Source organism: Mycetomoellerius zeteki, unplaced genomic scaffold (assembly GCF_001594055.1).
Source record: "Mycetomoellerius zeteki isolate Tzet28-1 unplaced genomic scaffold, Tzet1.0 scaffold364, whole genome shotgun sequence".
NCBI lineage: Eukaryota > Metazoa > Arthropoda > Insecta > Hymenoptera > Formicidae > Mycetomoellerius > Mycetomoellerius zeteki.
In genome coordinates this window covers 394,380-409,617 of record NW_017257354.1, presented here as the reverse complement: position 1 = coordinate 409,617, position 15,238 = coordinate 394,380, and the positions used below count along the sequence as shown (strand labels likewise).

The 15,238-nt window shown below is 34.2% G+C and overlaps 3 protein-coding genes across 5 annotated transcripts in view; 2 read left to right on the top strand and 1 right to left on the bottom strand.

Annotated features, from left to right (window-relative positions):
• Window positions 1-113: 113 nt before the first annotated feature.
• LOC108725847 (ATP synthase, subunit G) lies at window positions 114-2,235 on the top strand. Its single transcript, XM_018453097.1, has 2 exons — window positions 114-248; window positions 1,831-2,235. Exons 1-2 carry the CDS (start codon window positions 209-211, stop codon window positions 2,088-2,090), a joined length of 300 nt encoding a protein of 99 aa, XP_018308599.1. The 5' UTR covers window positions 114-208; the 3' UTR covers window positions 2,091-2,235.
• A 20-nt stretch (window positions 2,236-2,255) lies between these two features.
• On the bottom strand, window positions 2,256-8,837 carry LOC108725845 (uncharacterized). 2 transcript variants are annotated; one of them, XM_018453095.1, is made up of 10 exons: window positions 5,564-8,837; window positions 5,242-5,471; window positions 4,909-5,128; window positions 4,647-4,799; window positions 4,390-4,554; window positions 4,109-4,297; window positions 3,834-4,011; window positions 3,437-3,774; window positions 2,478-2,614; window positions 2,256-2,412 (listed from the first exon to the last, which is right to left on the bottom strand). In XM_018453095.1, exons 1-10 carry the CDS (start codon window positions 8,303-8,305, stop codon window positions 2,262-2,264), a joined length of 4,503 nt encoding a protein of 1,500 aa, XP_018308597.1. In that variant the 5' UTR covers window positions 8,306-8,837; the 3' UTR covers window positions 2,256-2,261. The 2 variants fall into 2 exon arrangements, with proteins under 2 accessions (XP_018308597.1, XP_018308598.1); XM_018453096.1 differs by lacking the exons at window positions 2,256-2,412; window positions 2,478-2,614; window positions 3,437-3,774 and having other exon boundaries at window positions 3,898-4,011; window positions 4,096-4,297.
• Window positions 8,838-11,091: 2,254 nt separating this feature from the next.
• Window positions 11,092-15,238, top strand: part of Nrt (Neurotactin) — a 26,144-nt gene continuing 21,997 nt past the window's right edge. For both annotated transcript variants that reach the window (XR_001936769.1, XM_018453094.1), the window contains exon 1: window positions 11,092-11,313. The gene's annotated coding sequence lies outside the window, so the exon portion shown is untranslated. The remainder of the gene's footprint in view (window positions 11,314-15,238) is intronic.

The window sequence follows — 15,238 nt, the reverse complement described above, 5'->3', positions numbered from 1 at the left end:
CTGCTGAACGCAGCTATTGTCTGCTGAGATAGGACCATTCTTCTAGATCTAAAAGTATGATCCAATCAGCTCGAAGGAAACTTCAACAGTTGCAAAACGAACGTTCTGCTGAACGCAGCCAATATTGTTGCACAGTGTGGAACGCCTTTAACTTTGACGCCTGACGGAATCCGTTTATTTCTTTCTCAAGAGGTAAAATAAGCAGACGATGGCACGGCTTGTTTCAAAATCGACCGAATTGGTAAAACGTACGGACAATATTTTAAATATTCTATCGTTATACATTTATCATAAACTATTTCAAGCAAAAATTAATCTTGCAACTCGTACACCACGTATTATGTAACATTTCGTATTAAACCTTCGTGTAGTTACACACGTAAACCTATATATATATCGCAATAAAATTTTTTTTTCTTGATACTTTCTGTCAAATGTCTTGTTAAATCGCTGAATCTTGTCTGGCAATTAATTTTATACTATGTCGAGGTTATGTTTTTTTACAACAATCGAGACAGTACAAAATTTTTTATCATAAAGCTAATCATGTAACATTTTCCCTAGCACGTGAAAATTTTTGTGTATGTAAATACACATTTATATGTATGTAAATATTATAAAATAAATTTCCACTTTTTACATTTCTGCTCTAGGGAAAAAATTACATGAAACCTCCAAAAGAATAAGCTACATCAATCCACATGAAACAATTTAAAAGAGAAGTTAAATTAGGGCCATTTTTTGGCTAAAATGAAAAGGTTCTGAGATATACAAATTATATCAAACAGCTACTCAAGTGAACTCGAATGATATATCGTTTATCTTGGGGAAATATCATGGAACCAGGATCATGGAAAAATTCGCCTATGAAATTCTTAAATTTATATCTAAAAAAAGTGACGACAGAATTTTTTCAATAAATACACATTTGTTCAGGGTACATGATAGTAAGACACGTGCTAGAGGTATTAAAAGTATTTAAAAAAATAATGATAACGCTTTTCATGTTTTATTAGGGCTGCGTTCCTCCTGTCCACTTGACGCTCATAACGCTCACGACCATTGTTTGTTCTTGCTTTTTGATAAACAACCAGGATGAAATGATTCCACTGGCGTTAAAAGCATCTATAATACACCTGCGTATTCTATTCCTACTATGCCTTCGGTATACATATAAAGATTATAACAAAACAGTGGCATACAATTATGACTTCAAACTGTACGTCTTACAGTATCTCTTCTCAAAAGAAAGTGTCTGCGAGCTTAAATAATACAATCCTTGTTACTCAATTCTTATCTTACTTTTTCTTACTTTTTCCATAAATTTAGCATAAATGATAGATTTATTTCTTTTGATCATGATTTCTCCTATGTTCCCGACGTTTCCCCAAGATAAGCGATATACCATTCAACTTGACTTGAGTAGTTGATTAATATGATATATAATTTATGTCTCGGAACTTTTTCATTTTGGCCTAAAAACGACCCTAACTCAACATCTTCCTTTCTTTGGCTATGTTCCTTTACTGTCAGCTTTACAGCACATATACCATAGATTTTCAATTTCGGAACACTGTCTTCGAGAATGAATTTAAAAAAATACAAATATAAGAATATGAATATATTCTTAATTTACTGAAAACTTACCTAACTCTTACATGAAATATTTCATATCTCAGACTGAAAAAATTAAAAAAATTAACTTAGAATTTTTGTAATTATATACATATATGATGTGTATGTAGCAAAAAAGCATATGTATATACACATGAGATTTGTATTTAAAGAATTAAATAAAACTAAATAATATATACGAATTTTTTTTTGCAGTTGGTGTTAATCATGCAAAGCCTGTACTGCAAGTATGGTTGCAGTATGCCAAAGTAGAACTGACGCCACCCACACTAAAAGATGTCTCTGCAATTCGTAGTGGATTTTCACAGTTGATCCATTCTGCACGGACTGGGCGTTATCGTGATGTGACTGTGCGTGAAGGTATCATAAATACCTTAGTAGCTGCTGAAATATATTGCTGGTTCTTTGTTGGAGAATGTATCGGAAAGCGACATATTGTTGGATATAATGTATAAGTACATATATAATCTTATACAGAATCCTGTATAAATTAGACCTACTCGTAAATATACAAAAATATAAATTAAACATTTCTTTCAACAAATATTGCAATGTAATACATCTTTTGTTTTGTTGAAATACATTTATTTAATAACGTTATCTTGTATTTTATAAATGTAGAAAAATTATTTTAATACATGTTGGTTCGCATATTGCCATATGCAAATTGCAGCAGTAACATGGACATTTAACGATCGTGTTACACCAACTTGAGGTATTTCTACACATTTGTCAAAAAGTGGTATAAAATTAGCTGGTATACCATCCTTCTCATTTCTACAAAATAATTTTTAATTATATTCTCAAGACTTTTAAGTTTTCATGAGTCGACATTTAATTACCCTAAAACGAGAATGGTCCTTTTCTCAAATGTTGTTGTCATCAGATTTGTACTATTGACCGTTTGTTCTACCCCAATTAAAGACCATCCTGTATTCTTCCTGTCTAACAAGAATTTCTGTAATTCATACGGCTTTACCTAAGAATTTCAAAATATTGTAGCGTTCTTCGAGAAATCTGAATCAATAAATTTGATAAATAATTTTCAAAAAAGTAAATATTCCAAAATTTAAATATTTTCAAATCATCTTTAAGGCTCATGTTCACTCACTATTATTATCTCAGATTGTGACGTCAAGCGATCGATTATGGATCTTGGAATGAGGTCAAATTATATAAAAATGAAAATAAGAGGAACAATCTCCAATGACCTTGATCTTGACAAATGTTATCCATAGACATTCAGGATTTTTTAGCTGTTTGTCGGACACCTCGGGCAGCCGCATTAATGCTAATGCCGGCGGTACTAACAATAAGTCTGATAACCCTCAATAAGTATAATACTGATTAAAAAAACCTATTAAAATTTTTTAGTTCACAAGGCCAGTTATTAGATTCTGGAATAAAAAAATAAGATGTTTTGTTTAAAAAAAGCGATGTGACCTTTTATCCTTCTATTTAAATTGTCTTTATTTACAAATGGCACGTAATCAAAATTAATATTTCTCGCTCCTGACGTCATGATTCAATATGGCTGTGATGACTACTCGGGAGCTTTAAGATTGCCGATATTTGGCACTGTCAATAATTAGGCCATTTACTCTATTCAAATATAATTTCAAAGAATTTATTTCTTCTGACAATCTGAGATAATACTGGTAAATGAACAACTTAATACATTTTTAAAAACTAAAGACTATGTATTGATTTAAAAAAATGAAATTGTTTATATGCCAAATTGCAGAAAATCGTTGTTTACAACTTTTTAAATATATATTTAAGAAATAAGCTATTCAAGTACCTGCAGGATATTTAACCATTTATCAGCAGAAACACTAAGATACTGAAACTCCTTGTCTTTTACACAATCTGCATTCGCAACGACTAGTGCTTTAACTCCAAATATCTCGCATGTCCTAGCGATGCCGCCTAAATTCGGCGGTCGTTCAATAAAAGAAGCTACAACTATTAGACCTTCCTGCAACTGTGTATCTTGCAGAAACATGAATTTATTTATTACTTCGAAAATATCACCACATAAACCTATAGGCTTTGATGGATCGATCTTTTTCTGAATATCGTTCAAACCTTCCATATAAATTTCAACATTATTTTCTAATGAATCGCCGTGTGTATCACCTGTAACGTAATTATTTTACATCTTGCAATATTTTAACTTTACCGTTTTAATTTATTACCTGCAAAAGATTTTGTCAGATATACGGAAGGTGTACTTTTAATCAGAAATGAACCTGCGTTACAAAGCTGTAGAGGATGACAATCATTTTCCATAAACATTAAGTCTTTAAACACGTCCGGACTAATCCATTCGTCACAACTTACATTAGTCAAACGCGGCAATTGATAATAAATCGTCTATAAACATCACAAAATGATGAATTAGTATGTTATCAATATTTACACAAATAATTCAATTTTTTGTCTTGAAGGTAAACGTACAGTATACATATACCTGTAAGCAGTAATCATTGAACGGATGAAAATTAGAAAAGTAAAAATCGTCCTGTATTCTAGATGAATTTTTTGTCAAACTTTCTTGTTGCAAACTAGTCACAGCTGCTTGATATATACCTTTATATTCTGATATGCTATTATACCCATAATTTGCTTTCATTAATTCATACAATTGTATCAAAATGAACTAGACAAAAAAAAATTAAAACGAATGAAATCAAATGACACACGCGCGCGCGCGCGCACACATTTTAATAATTGTTTTAACATTTTACTTGCCTGATTATAAACACGTGCATGAAATTGCTGTCCTAAACAACATTGTACTATATATGGCAAGGCTGTTTGAATGAAAATTCTCTGATTATCAAATGAAAGAAGTTTTGCGACATGACAGACGATGCTTGCCACAGAAATCGTACATCTCGGTCGGTCTTTTATGCTCTGCAAAAAAAAAATGTGTGTGTGTGTGTGTGTGTGTGTGTACTGTGAAGCAAATGAAATGTTTTTATAAAATAATAAGTCACTCGGATTACCTTTGCAAAAAGTGACCATAATTTATCATGCAGATGACTATTTTTTGTAAAAATTCGTATCAGTAACCATTCCTGCATTATTTTCACGCTAGATTGATTGCTTTCCGAAAAAATAAAATCACATAACTGTTCCTGTAGTAGAGGAACAAATTCCTATAAAGTAATTATCTGTTAATTTCTTAATCGAAAAATAAAATTTAACAAGAACTTAATAATACTTTTTGAGGTTTCCACAGGTATTTAACGAGAACTTAGCGCTCACCTTACTTAGTACTGGTTCTAATATTAATAAAATTTGCATTATTCTGTGTTTTAATTTATGTAAAGGCGAGTCTTTAAAATATCTCTTGGTTTTGTTCTTTATCAACTCATCGAGTATTGACTGTCCAAATGATTCTGCGTAATTAAATTCTGGATTACTAATTATTCTATGTAACAGTATAACTGCCTCTGCTCTAATTGCAGCATCATTATTATGATCCCTGTTAAAAAATATTAATGTTCTATTAATTATTATTAATTATTATTTACAAATTGCTTTGAATTTTAATAAGCTATGTATTTAAAATAAATATTGATAAAAGGAGACGCTTACAACGTGAAGATATGCTTTGAATAATATTGATTCAATTGCCTCTCAATAAATAAATGAGCATAATTTTCAATTTTCTTGTCACGTCGATGTATAGAACCATGAAGGAAACAATTTCCTAACACATTTTCTAATTTCATCAAATTGTGTATATCCAAATTTTTCATTTTAGAAAGCAATATCCTTTTAAATCTTGATGTATTCTCCCCTTCATTCAGTAATTCAACGACATACTGCAAAGCAAAATAGATCATAAATGATATTTTATAAGTCGATATTTCATAATTGATACGTAAATTTCGATATACATATATTTTGAACTTACTCTCTTCGTGAATTGTATGGCATTAAGTAAGAGCAAGAAATTATTATTAATAATAACTCCCATAAGATTCTCTATTGCTGTCCAAAAAATATTGTTTCTTTTACTGTTGATGATGTATGTAAAGCTCAAATTAAAAATATATTCCAAAGTTTCTTTATCACTTGCATCGTTTATAATTTTACTATCATTTATTACTGTTAGTATCTTTGCAATTTCAGAAACATTTTCTGATAAGCCTACCTCAAGAAATTGTAGCAAATTAGACAGTATTGTGGTGATAGGAATCCATGAAGGTACTGGAGAATTTATAAGATATTGATGCAGAAGTTTTAAAAGAAGCAAATCATATTCTGATGCCATTTTTCCTTTTAAAATTTTTTCCTCATTGATATCGTTATGAATGTTCATCCGCGTATTCAATAAACGCTTTACATAAAAAGTTTTCGTAAGTGGCAAAGTCAACATATTCTGAGAGAGATATAAGGTGTGTAATCCATACAAATATTGTATATTTAAATTTTGTAAGTCGTGTATCAAGTTTATACTTTCGTCTTGCAACTTTTCTGCATAAATGTTTACATCCTTTTTTGACATGAGAAAAGGAGCGTTAACAATATGTGAAGATACAATGGCCGTGTATCTCGTATAATCTTCATAGGACAATTTTATGGATATCTTTCTCATATTTTTAATTAAAAAATTAAAAGTGATACGTATGTGTAACGATATAAAGTCCGTCATGTTACTGTGAGACCCCTTCGGGGAAAGATACACTAAATGCGATATAAATTCTACTACATTCATACTTGATATGACATTGGCATATGGTCGTACATTAATACCATTTAAGGTATACAGCCAATTGTTTAATGCTTCTACGTCAGGGCACGTCTGGCATAAGAATATAAGGTTTGCGTCATATAACAAGTATACCATTGTTGCAAATGTCCTAGGATTTATCTCAGGACTAGCATCTTGATTCAAATATTTCGCACAAGTCTCCTTTATGAAAGTTATCACATCTTCTCTCGCTAATACTTTTCCCAACCATGTCGTAATAACGTTCCAAGGAACTGTTCCTCTCGTGAGACTTTCTCTAGAAGGAAATGTAGCTAAAACATTAGCGAGTAATGGTAGATTGTTTATCTTCCGTACATAATTAGGGATTGCTCTCAAGAGCTCAATTTGAGACGCAGTACGTAGAATACGAGAATGCATGCTCAAATTTGTTTCCACTAAAAATTTAATGGCATTTAATTCAGTAGTCTGCCAATCAGAATGTTGACTCCCATGATGTGAAATTGTTCGTAACACATGTATTATATAAAATATTGCTACAGGCCCCCAGGCTACATAACTAATCTTTTTAAGAAATCTATTGAGCAAATCGCTTTTCTCTGCGTATTTGAGAAATTGTGAGAGCTCTTTCACAATTTCCGGACATTTTTCGTCAGACTGGCATTCATAAAGAAAGTTATTATTCAGGACATGTATAAATAATTCGAGAAACTGATCATCAAATATGGTCTTGTCTAGCTTACAAACGTATGATACACCCCACTTTGAAATATGATTATTCTCATGCAGTAAGATTTTCTCAAAAATGCACTGCAACCATATGATGTTGAAGCAGTTGCAAGCTCTGTGCTCTTTGTTTACTTTTATTAAAGCAGCTGCATGAATTAAAGTTGGTGTTATTAAATGTTCCTTTTTCTCTTCTAATGCTTCGTAAAGTAAGAAAAATTTCTCCTTAGTATCATCTATTGATGAAGAGGTATTAGAATTACTACAAATAAATGGTGTAATTTGTGTTTTTGTCACATTCAATTGTGATTCAAAATTTAATATAACATTTGTACTCATAGAACCAATTGCTTTTTTCATTATGTATAAAGCTTGTTTGCGATATTGTTGCAAAGGCGATCGCAATCCCTTTAGTATCAATAACCAGAATGTGTTGTTACAGTAAATATCACACTGTATATAATTCATTGAAGTTGACGATGTAAAACATATGTCTGCCATAATACTTAGGCCAATGAGAGATTCCTTTAAATCATTTATTTTATATAGAAAATGGTTCCACAGAGGAAACATAATACATGAAGGAGTAAAAATTTCTACCAATTTAGGAAATATTAAAGCAAACTGTCTCCATTCAGAGTCTTCCTTTAGCTTTAGCCAGGACTTAATAATCTCCAAATATATGTGGCCAAGGCTTTCCAATTCCTTACTATCTTTGTTGGTGGTATGAAATTGATACAAGCGTAAAAATTCTAAAAGATATTCTGATATCTTCATATACATAATCCTAGAATTGCTAGTTGCGGTATACATGTCGTTTGAGTAAAGAAAATTCTGCAGACATTGTTTGATCGAATTAATATTATAGTAAAGTATCATCTGCAGATTGATTATGTCACATAAAAGCGAAATTTGCGAGACATTTCGTGAACAATTAGGCGGAAAAATCATTTTTATACTAGGAAAATTAAGTTCCTCTGCATCAACAGGTATTACATACTTCTTACGATCGCTCCTCTCGATGTTATGAAATACAGATTGATATTCATAACATAACAGCAACCGGCAGAACTCGAGTTTACCTACATCTAATTCTTCTTTAGTCATTTCACAATTATAAGATTGTATCAAGTGATATATGCTAATAGACTTGTTTATAGTTTGTAAAAGTGAAATATTCACTGTCGAGTAACGTAAATAATGATTATGAAGATCCATCTTGGATTTATTTCCTTGGATTGATTCTAATTATATAAAACTGTTGAACTGTTTAGTATTTCTTAAGTTTGCGACACACGATGCTTGTTTTCTTGGATTGCTTGCGTTTTGATAAATTATTATGCCTGGTAATTTTTGTAAAGTCGGGATCAAGGTGGTAGGTACGATTAGATATAAGCACGGTATTTATGTATGCATACGTGGTAAAGTAACTAGGTAACTAGGAACCGCGAGTTGTGCCTGTTTTCACATTAAACGTGGATTTCGTTCATCTTTCAATTCTTGATAGCAAATATAAATATAAAACATAGCCATAACTTTCCGCATTGTAAATTCTGCATATCTCTTCGCCTGATTTCTTAACTCGATTTAATAATGTTATCATGGCCATCAACTTTATATACTATTTGTAGTCTCCATAATAAAAATGACTTTAATTAACGCGAAAATCGTTTTTTTCCCATTGAATTCCGAAATTATTTCTCTTTACTTTGCAGTAGCAGTACACACAGTACACTGTACACACTCGTTGCACCCGTGTTAATTTTTGATTAGTTATACCAACCATGGTGTGATAAGACAGGTGTAACGTTTCCGCGAATGCGCAATAGGAGTATGAATTTTGACCCAAATTTGATTGGCTGTTCTAGTATGCTACTGCTATTGGCTGCGTTCGAAAGCGTCACTCGGGTGCCTCCGATGCTAAAGTCACTAGATTTATAAAGTACCGCAAACTCATGTACTATGTGCACTTCGGCCATTTTGATGCATCATTTCTGAAAGAGTTTGCGGTACTTTATAAATTTAGTGACTTTATGGCATCCTCATACTTTCAAGCGTAACCTATAGGGTGCGTTCAGCAGAACGTTTGTTTTGCAACTGTTGTAAGTTTCCTTCGCGCTAATTGGATCATACTTTTAGATCTAGAAGAATGGTCCTATCTCAGCAGACAATCATAAAACGGTTGCAAAACTGTTGAGTCTGCTGAACGCAGCCATATACATAGGTCTGTTCGCGTTGCATGAAATCCTCAAATATTTTTACACTTAAAATGAGATAGATATATATTTGGCCTTGAAAAGAGAGAAAGTGAAGATGTAGAGTGCCAAAAGTGTAAGCAACGCGAACAGACCTCATATATACGCGCGATTTCTGTACTGTGTGATTGGTCACGCCATTGTGAAGGGGTTTTGGGATTGGCCAATGAAAATAATCACGGTTATGTGGCCAGACTCTACCTTCTAGAGACTAGTTGCTATACCAGGGTATCAATCATGAAACTTTATCTCTAGGATGGAAAGTGAAAAATAAAAATTTTTACCCTTGAAGTTAACGGAGAAACTTTTCACTTTTCATTCTAAGGAAAAAGTTTCATGATACCCTAAAGCGCGTAAAAAAATCGCCTTTTCTAACACTATCGATAAAATCGTATCGTTGAAAGTAGATGTGGTTCGTGTCTGTACTGAATACTCAGGGGGTCGATTATGTATCTCGAAATGAGGTGAAAATTACAAAAGTGAGCAAATTCACTAGTTATTGACCAATTAAATTATGAGTATTCTAGTGAATTTACTCACTTTTGTAGTTTTCACATTATTTCGAGATACATAATCGATCCCCAGGACAGAAGCATGCCGACTATCGATAGGAGTGAGTCCTATATATAAAGAGAAGCGACATTGACGTCCAAGTTTCTGATTGGCAGTCTGATATGTATTCTGAGTGGGTATCCCTTCCTAAGTGAAGCAGTCATATTGTGACCGCAGCTGTTTACACAGCTGACACACGTGGCCGTTGACCATGTTGTTTGCACTATTTAGGGCCACTGTCACCAAGCTCAGTTAACTTAACTGGCCAGTTAGTCCATCGGAATTGACCAATCGCATTTGTCATTTTGTTTGAAGCAAACTGGCCCAAACAAATAACTGGCCAGTTAAGTTACCTGAGCTTGGTGACAGTGGCCCTTAATAATTATATAAGCCTTAAATAATTGGTCAATTTTTTACGGCTTAAGGCTTAAAATATCTATTGTAGATCTAAAGTAATGAAATACTTTAGAGCTCACTCCGCTAATGGAGTCAACGGAGTACAATGTTGGTGGTTGGAGTATGTTTATGTTTACGACACTGGAGCGGTCGAAACATGGCGGAGTAGGGAGTGATGGTAGGAATCTGATCTGGTGGTGGGAGTTCGATGTCGCTTCTCTTTATATATAGGACTCTACGCACAATAGAAGAAATAAGGAATTAGGAATAAAGAATAAACGATTTTAATCTATCAATAGTCGGATACGTCGGAATACATGGGAAAATTATTCAATGTCACTGCGCATGTATGACGCTCCCATATAAAGGCACCTTTACATCATGGATAGCGCATGCGCATTGCGCGGATTGCGCCAGTGTTGCCAGTCACAGTCAGTCCATCTTCGCGAGTTTCGCAGTGATGTGAATTCCGGGCCGCTTGCATCACGCAATCAGCGCCACCGGTCGGCGGCCTGGCGCAACCAATGGACAAGCACGAGTCTGTGTCCGTGTGACTTGGTAGTTGGAAGCGTGCCGACTATACTCTGACCTTTTCGCATTCGTTCAGAGTATAGTCGGCACTCTTCCAACTACCAAGTCACACGGACACGGGTTCGTGCTTGTGTTGCCATCGGTTGCGCCAGACCGCCGACCGGTGGCGCTGATCGCGTGCTGCAAGCGGCCCGGAATTCGCATCACTGGTTTCGCGACGTCGCGTCGGCGTCGGGTCGGCGTCGGTTACGATTGGTTACGATTGATTACGATTGATTACGACGAAAATTCGAGATAAGACGCACGCATATACTGGCATATACCCAATATACGCGATACGTCTCGTTATTTCCGCAAGACAGCAAACGCAACGTTATTAAGGATCTGACAGTGGTCTTTTACCGTCTTGTAACCGGCTGTACGTGTATGTGAGCGTGCGCGAACGTGACAAGGGAAAACGGCAACGGCGTCCATCAGCGCGTCTCCGAGAGGGTGAGTTCTTTGCATATTTATTTCTGCGTTTGTATAATTGCGCGCTTGCGAACGCGACTCACCAATAAGTTCGCATTGTATTATTATTAGTGCAGCGGTACAAGTTCGAGATCAATCTATAAAATTGAAAAAAATACTTGGGCCATTTCGCTGATCGCGATCTGGCTAATATGTGTATAATGTTTTTGTTTAATTACACGAATCGATTTCGGCTGATGGCTCGCATTTCCGCGAATGATATTCCTCATGAAAGAAAGAATGATCTGACTCGCAGCACTCGCAGCTCGCAGCCAATATATACTCTTATATATACATATATGTAGTTATTTCAGTTCACGCATACTTCCTCAGCATACATTTTAAGTATGTAATCGCCGGCATTTTTTTTCTCTTTGCCGGCAATCATCGAAAACGACGCCACTGTACGATTGCACTGAAATTGCGAATTATGACTCAACCCTCTCGACGTCCTCTTTCGCGTTCGTCAGGCGATACTTACTTTTGGAATCGAGTGTATTATTCTATGCGATCGAATCTACATGATGCCAATATCGCTTTCGCGTGTATCAAACTAAAAATCAGCGCGGAATATCGCAGTTCATTTTTAAAAAGATAATATTACATTACTCCGACATTTTTAGTCTAACATCAATCCTGAACAAACATTAATGCTGTTTCTTCAAATATTATAACTTTTGAAAATATTAATCTTTTATAGCTCATTCGTGCGAGATTGCTCATCGTTTGCACATGTATGTCCTCCAACCACGAGCAAATTAGATTAATCTATCTTATCTAATCTCAATCGATAGATTTTCGTTTGTACATTCCGAAACAAGTTGATTTTTCGTTTGCATACTTTTACTTAAAGTTCTTTACTTAAACTTCAGTTTAAGGTAGTACTAGCATAAAATGATTTTCTTACCAATGTGCTAAAATTTGACATACAAGTAAGTTGAAGTGCTCTCTATGTTTGTGTGCAATTAGAAATATATGACCGTCTAGTTTCTGAGATAATTACAATCCAAATATGCAGTTTTACTATGTGAAGCATATATGCAACTCAAGTTAACGTCAGATTTTTAATTATAGTATCGATACTTTTTTTAGGATTCTTACAAAAAACGAGCATGCTATAAAGGAACATTGGAATAACATTGGAAACGGATATTGTAAAAAAAGGTTATAATTTTTGACCATTTAGTTAGGAAAATAGAGCTGTGAAAAGAACGCACTGTTTCGGTTTTCTTTGACATACATAATGTGGCAATTGAAGGGAGTGATGGGGAGTAGAGGGTATCTATCTGTATTCATTTTCTTTCCGCATGTGCGTGCGGCCTTGGACAGGACAATCGAATTTTCTCTCTCTCTCTCTCTCTCTCTCTCTCTCTCTCTCTCTCGCTCGCTCGCTCGCTCGCTCGCTCGCGCGGGAGTGAGGTATTGAGAGTCCCTAGAAGTAGAGTTTGGACATTCAGCGAAAGTGCTCTCAAAATGGCGACGAATATGTGTGTGTACTCTAGGCTGTGTTCGCTTTGGCGATCACAATGCTTTAAGCGTTGTTTCATTCTTGTTGTTTATTAAATATTAAACAAGGACAATTGATGCTCACAGCGCTGCAAGCGACAAAGCGATCGCAGCCATAGTGTGTGCGTTTTGGTTGACTGCTGCGTCATGTAACAAGGTTTTTTTTATTAATACACATCAATTTGTGATAAGTAATAGCAATATATAATATCTCTAAATCAATATAAAAATTAAATAAGTAATATTTTTGATGTGTCTATCTATAATTATTTGCAACGCTCTGAAAGTTTCCTAACCTTTTTTTAAGTAAAAAAAAACAATACGGTTCAACTTTCTACCTTTTTCATACAATGCGAAGAGAAAAAGAGAAAAGATGAACCGAGATGCAAGAAATGCGAGAAGTTCAATTAAAAATAAAAAGCCTTACAGTTCACGTTATGTGTACTATAGATTTTTAATAGTGGTAGTGAATTTTAGAACACAACCAGTGTATATTACATATGTACATTGCATCGTATGTATGTATACATAGAACCTTCGCCAAATATATATTTCTCAATTTTTTAGGAAATACACATACATCATTACTTCTGTGATACCACTATAAATTCCGAGTACCTACGTACGAATACGAGATGTATTTCTATTCTAATTTTCTTCCCGTTCGCGCTGAGTGAGTAAGATTCCGTATTGGTGCTGCTATTGTGAGAGCACTAAGTCACGTGCACCAATCACGCAGAATCCCGAATGTCCAGACTCTATTTTTTGGGACTCTACACTGAAAAAAAAGATTGGCTGCTGCAGCAAATTAGATGGTAAAATATGTGCTGCAGCAGCCAATTAAAAATGCTATGCCATATTTTACCATCTAATTTGCTGCAGCAGCCAATCTTTTTTTTTCAGTGTATGAGGTATCACCACCGAGCGCAGCGACGGGACTAAACTTTTGAACGGTACTGTCGCGCTAATACTATCTTAAAAGTAAATTAACAAATAAATGTTGGGGGACTAACTTTACTCCGTAGAATGTACATTTTCGGCTCAAATTCTAAAGATATGAAATTCAAATAACACCATTCGATAGATTTTTGTTTGCACATTCCGAAACAAGTGGAAATTCAGGACTGGAAAAAAACTCGAGCTTTTTTTAAAAAAAAGCCTACTGGATATTTTGGGGGTTTTATTGGGATTTTTTTTAAATTGTTTAAATTGATATTTTTTTTAGTGTGATCGTAAGCCAGTATTTATAATCTGTTCTTATTTAAAGGCCGTCTTAAATAATGTCTTATGCTAATGTGGCTCTCTGATTGATTCGTGACATCTTAAGGGGATACTAAAGTTGTCCTACTTTACCTCATTTCCATTCGGTGAAAAATCTCTAAATTGGATTTACGGATTGCAAAATTATTAGTAGAGAATTAAAGCACGAACAGAACCTCAGCTGCACTGGATTTCATGAGAAAAAAGTTTAAAATTCGTTAAAAATTCACTTACTTTTGGCTCGTACAGCTGTTATCTGAAGTATATTTGCTTCATGTAAGAGTTTTATAGCCCATATAGCTTCAAAATGAGTATGCAGGTCACATTACTGGAACGAACGATACCGAGTTTGTAGAACTAAGATTAAAAGTCTAGAAGGAAAGCCTTTTCACCGAATGGAAAATACGTGTATACGGATGCTTTGCGAAGACTGGAACTGTCGACAGAGCCGAAATTCCGTGTAGTTGCGCGGTCTTGCGATAGATGATGCTGGCATATGTTAGATAAGGACAAATGTATGCATTTAAATATGATAAAACGATATATAATATAATGTAAGAAATGAATTAAAACTGTTTCACTATTATCGAATTTGGAATTAAAAAAGTCTGCACTATCGACCTCGATCAAGTTCGGTAATCTGTTTAGGATCCCCTTAAGACTGTACTTAGAACAATCTTAAATATAGGAATCGACTATGAACACCGGCCGTAGATCGACCACCTTAAAATAAACAATAATTTGCAGTTCTGTAGCTTCTACAGCAGTGTCGCAGAGTGCAAAAAACGAACCACACAAGTCGTAATATTTTTTTATCGCACCATAGAGACTAGAGTGTCTCTCGAACACACTTTATTGCATCAAATGTAATAAATGTTTTCAAGAAAATTGTTGTGGTGTAAAAACAATTTCCTATGTCAGCAACACATTTGTTACATTTAAAATATTTGCATCCTTTGGAGTTTGGAGATATCGAGGAATGTTGAAATAGTAGTATTTCTTCCAATGAATTAATATACATATATAAAATAATAAAAAGCATTCGGGTAGAATAAAAAAATCAGCCTAAAAGTGGTGAATGTGTATATATATATTATATAATTTTATAGATATTTAAATGTAATTTAGATTCAATTTCAAG

Excerpts from the sequence above, each read along its gene's own strand:
- LOC108725845 (XM_018453095.1), bottom strand. The coding sequence starts at position 8,305 with ATGGATCTTCATAATCATTATTTACGTTACTCGACAGTGAATATTTCA. Across the intron at positions 4,555-4,646 it reads TATGGTCACTTTTTGCAAAG|AGCATAAAAGACCGACCGAG; the intron begins GTAATCCGAGTG and ends TTTTTTTTGCAG. Across the intron at positions 4,298-4,389 it reads ATGCACGTGTTTATAATCAG|TTCATTTTGATACAATTGTA; the intron begins GCAAGTAAAATG and ends TTTTTTGTCTAG.
- LOC108725847 (XM_018453097.1), top strand. The coding sequence starts at position 209 with ATGGCACGGCTTGTTTCAAAATCGACCGAATTGGTAAAAC. Across the intron at positions 249-1,830 it reads ATCGACCGAATTGGTAAAAC|TTGGTGTTAATCATGCAAAG; the intron begins GTACGGACAATA and ends TTTTTTTTGCAG.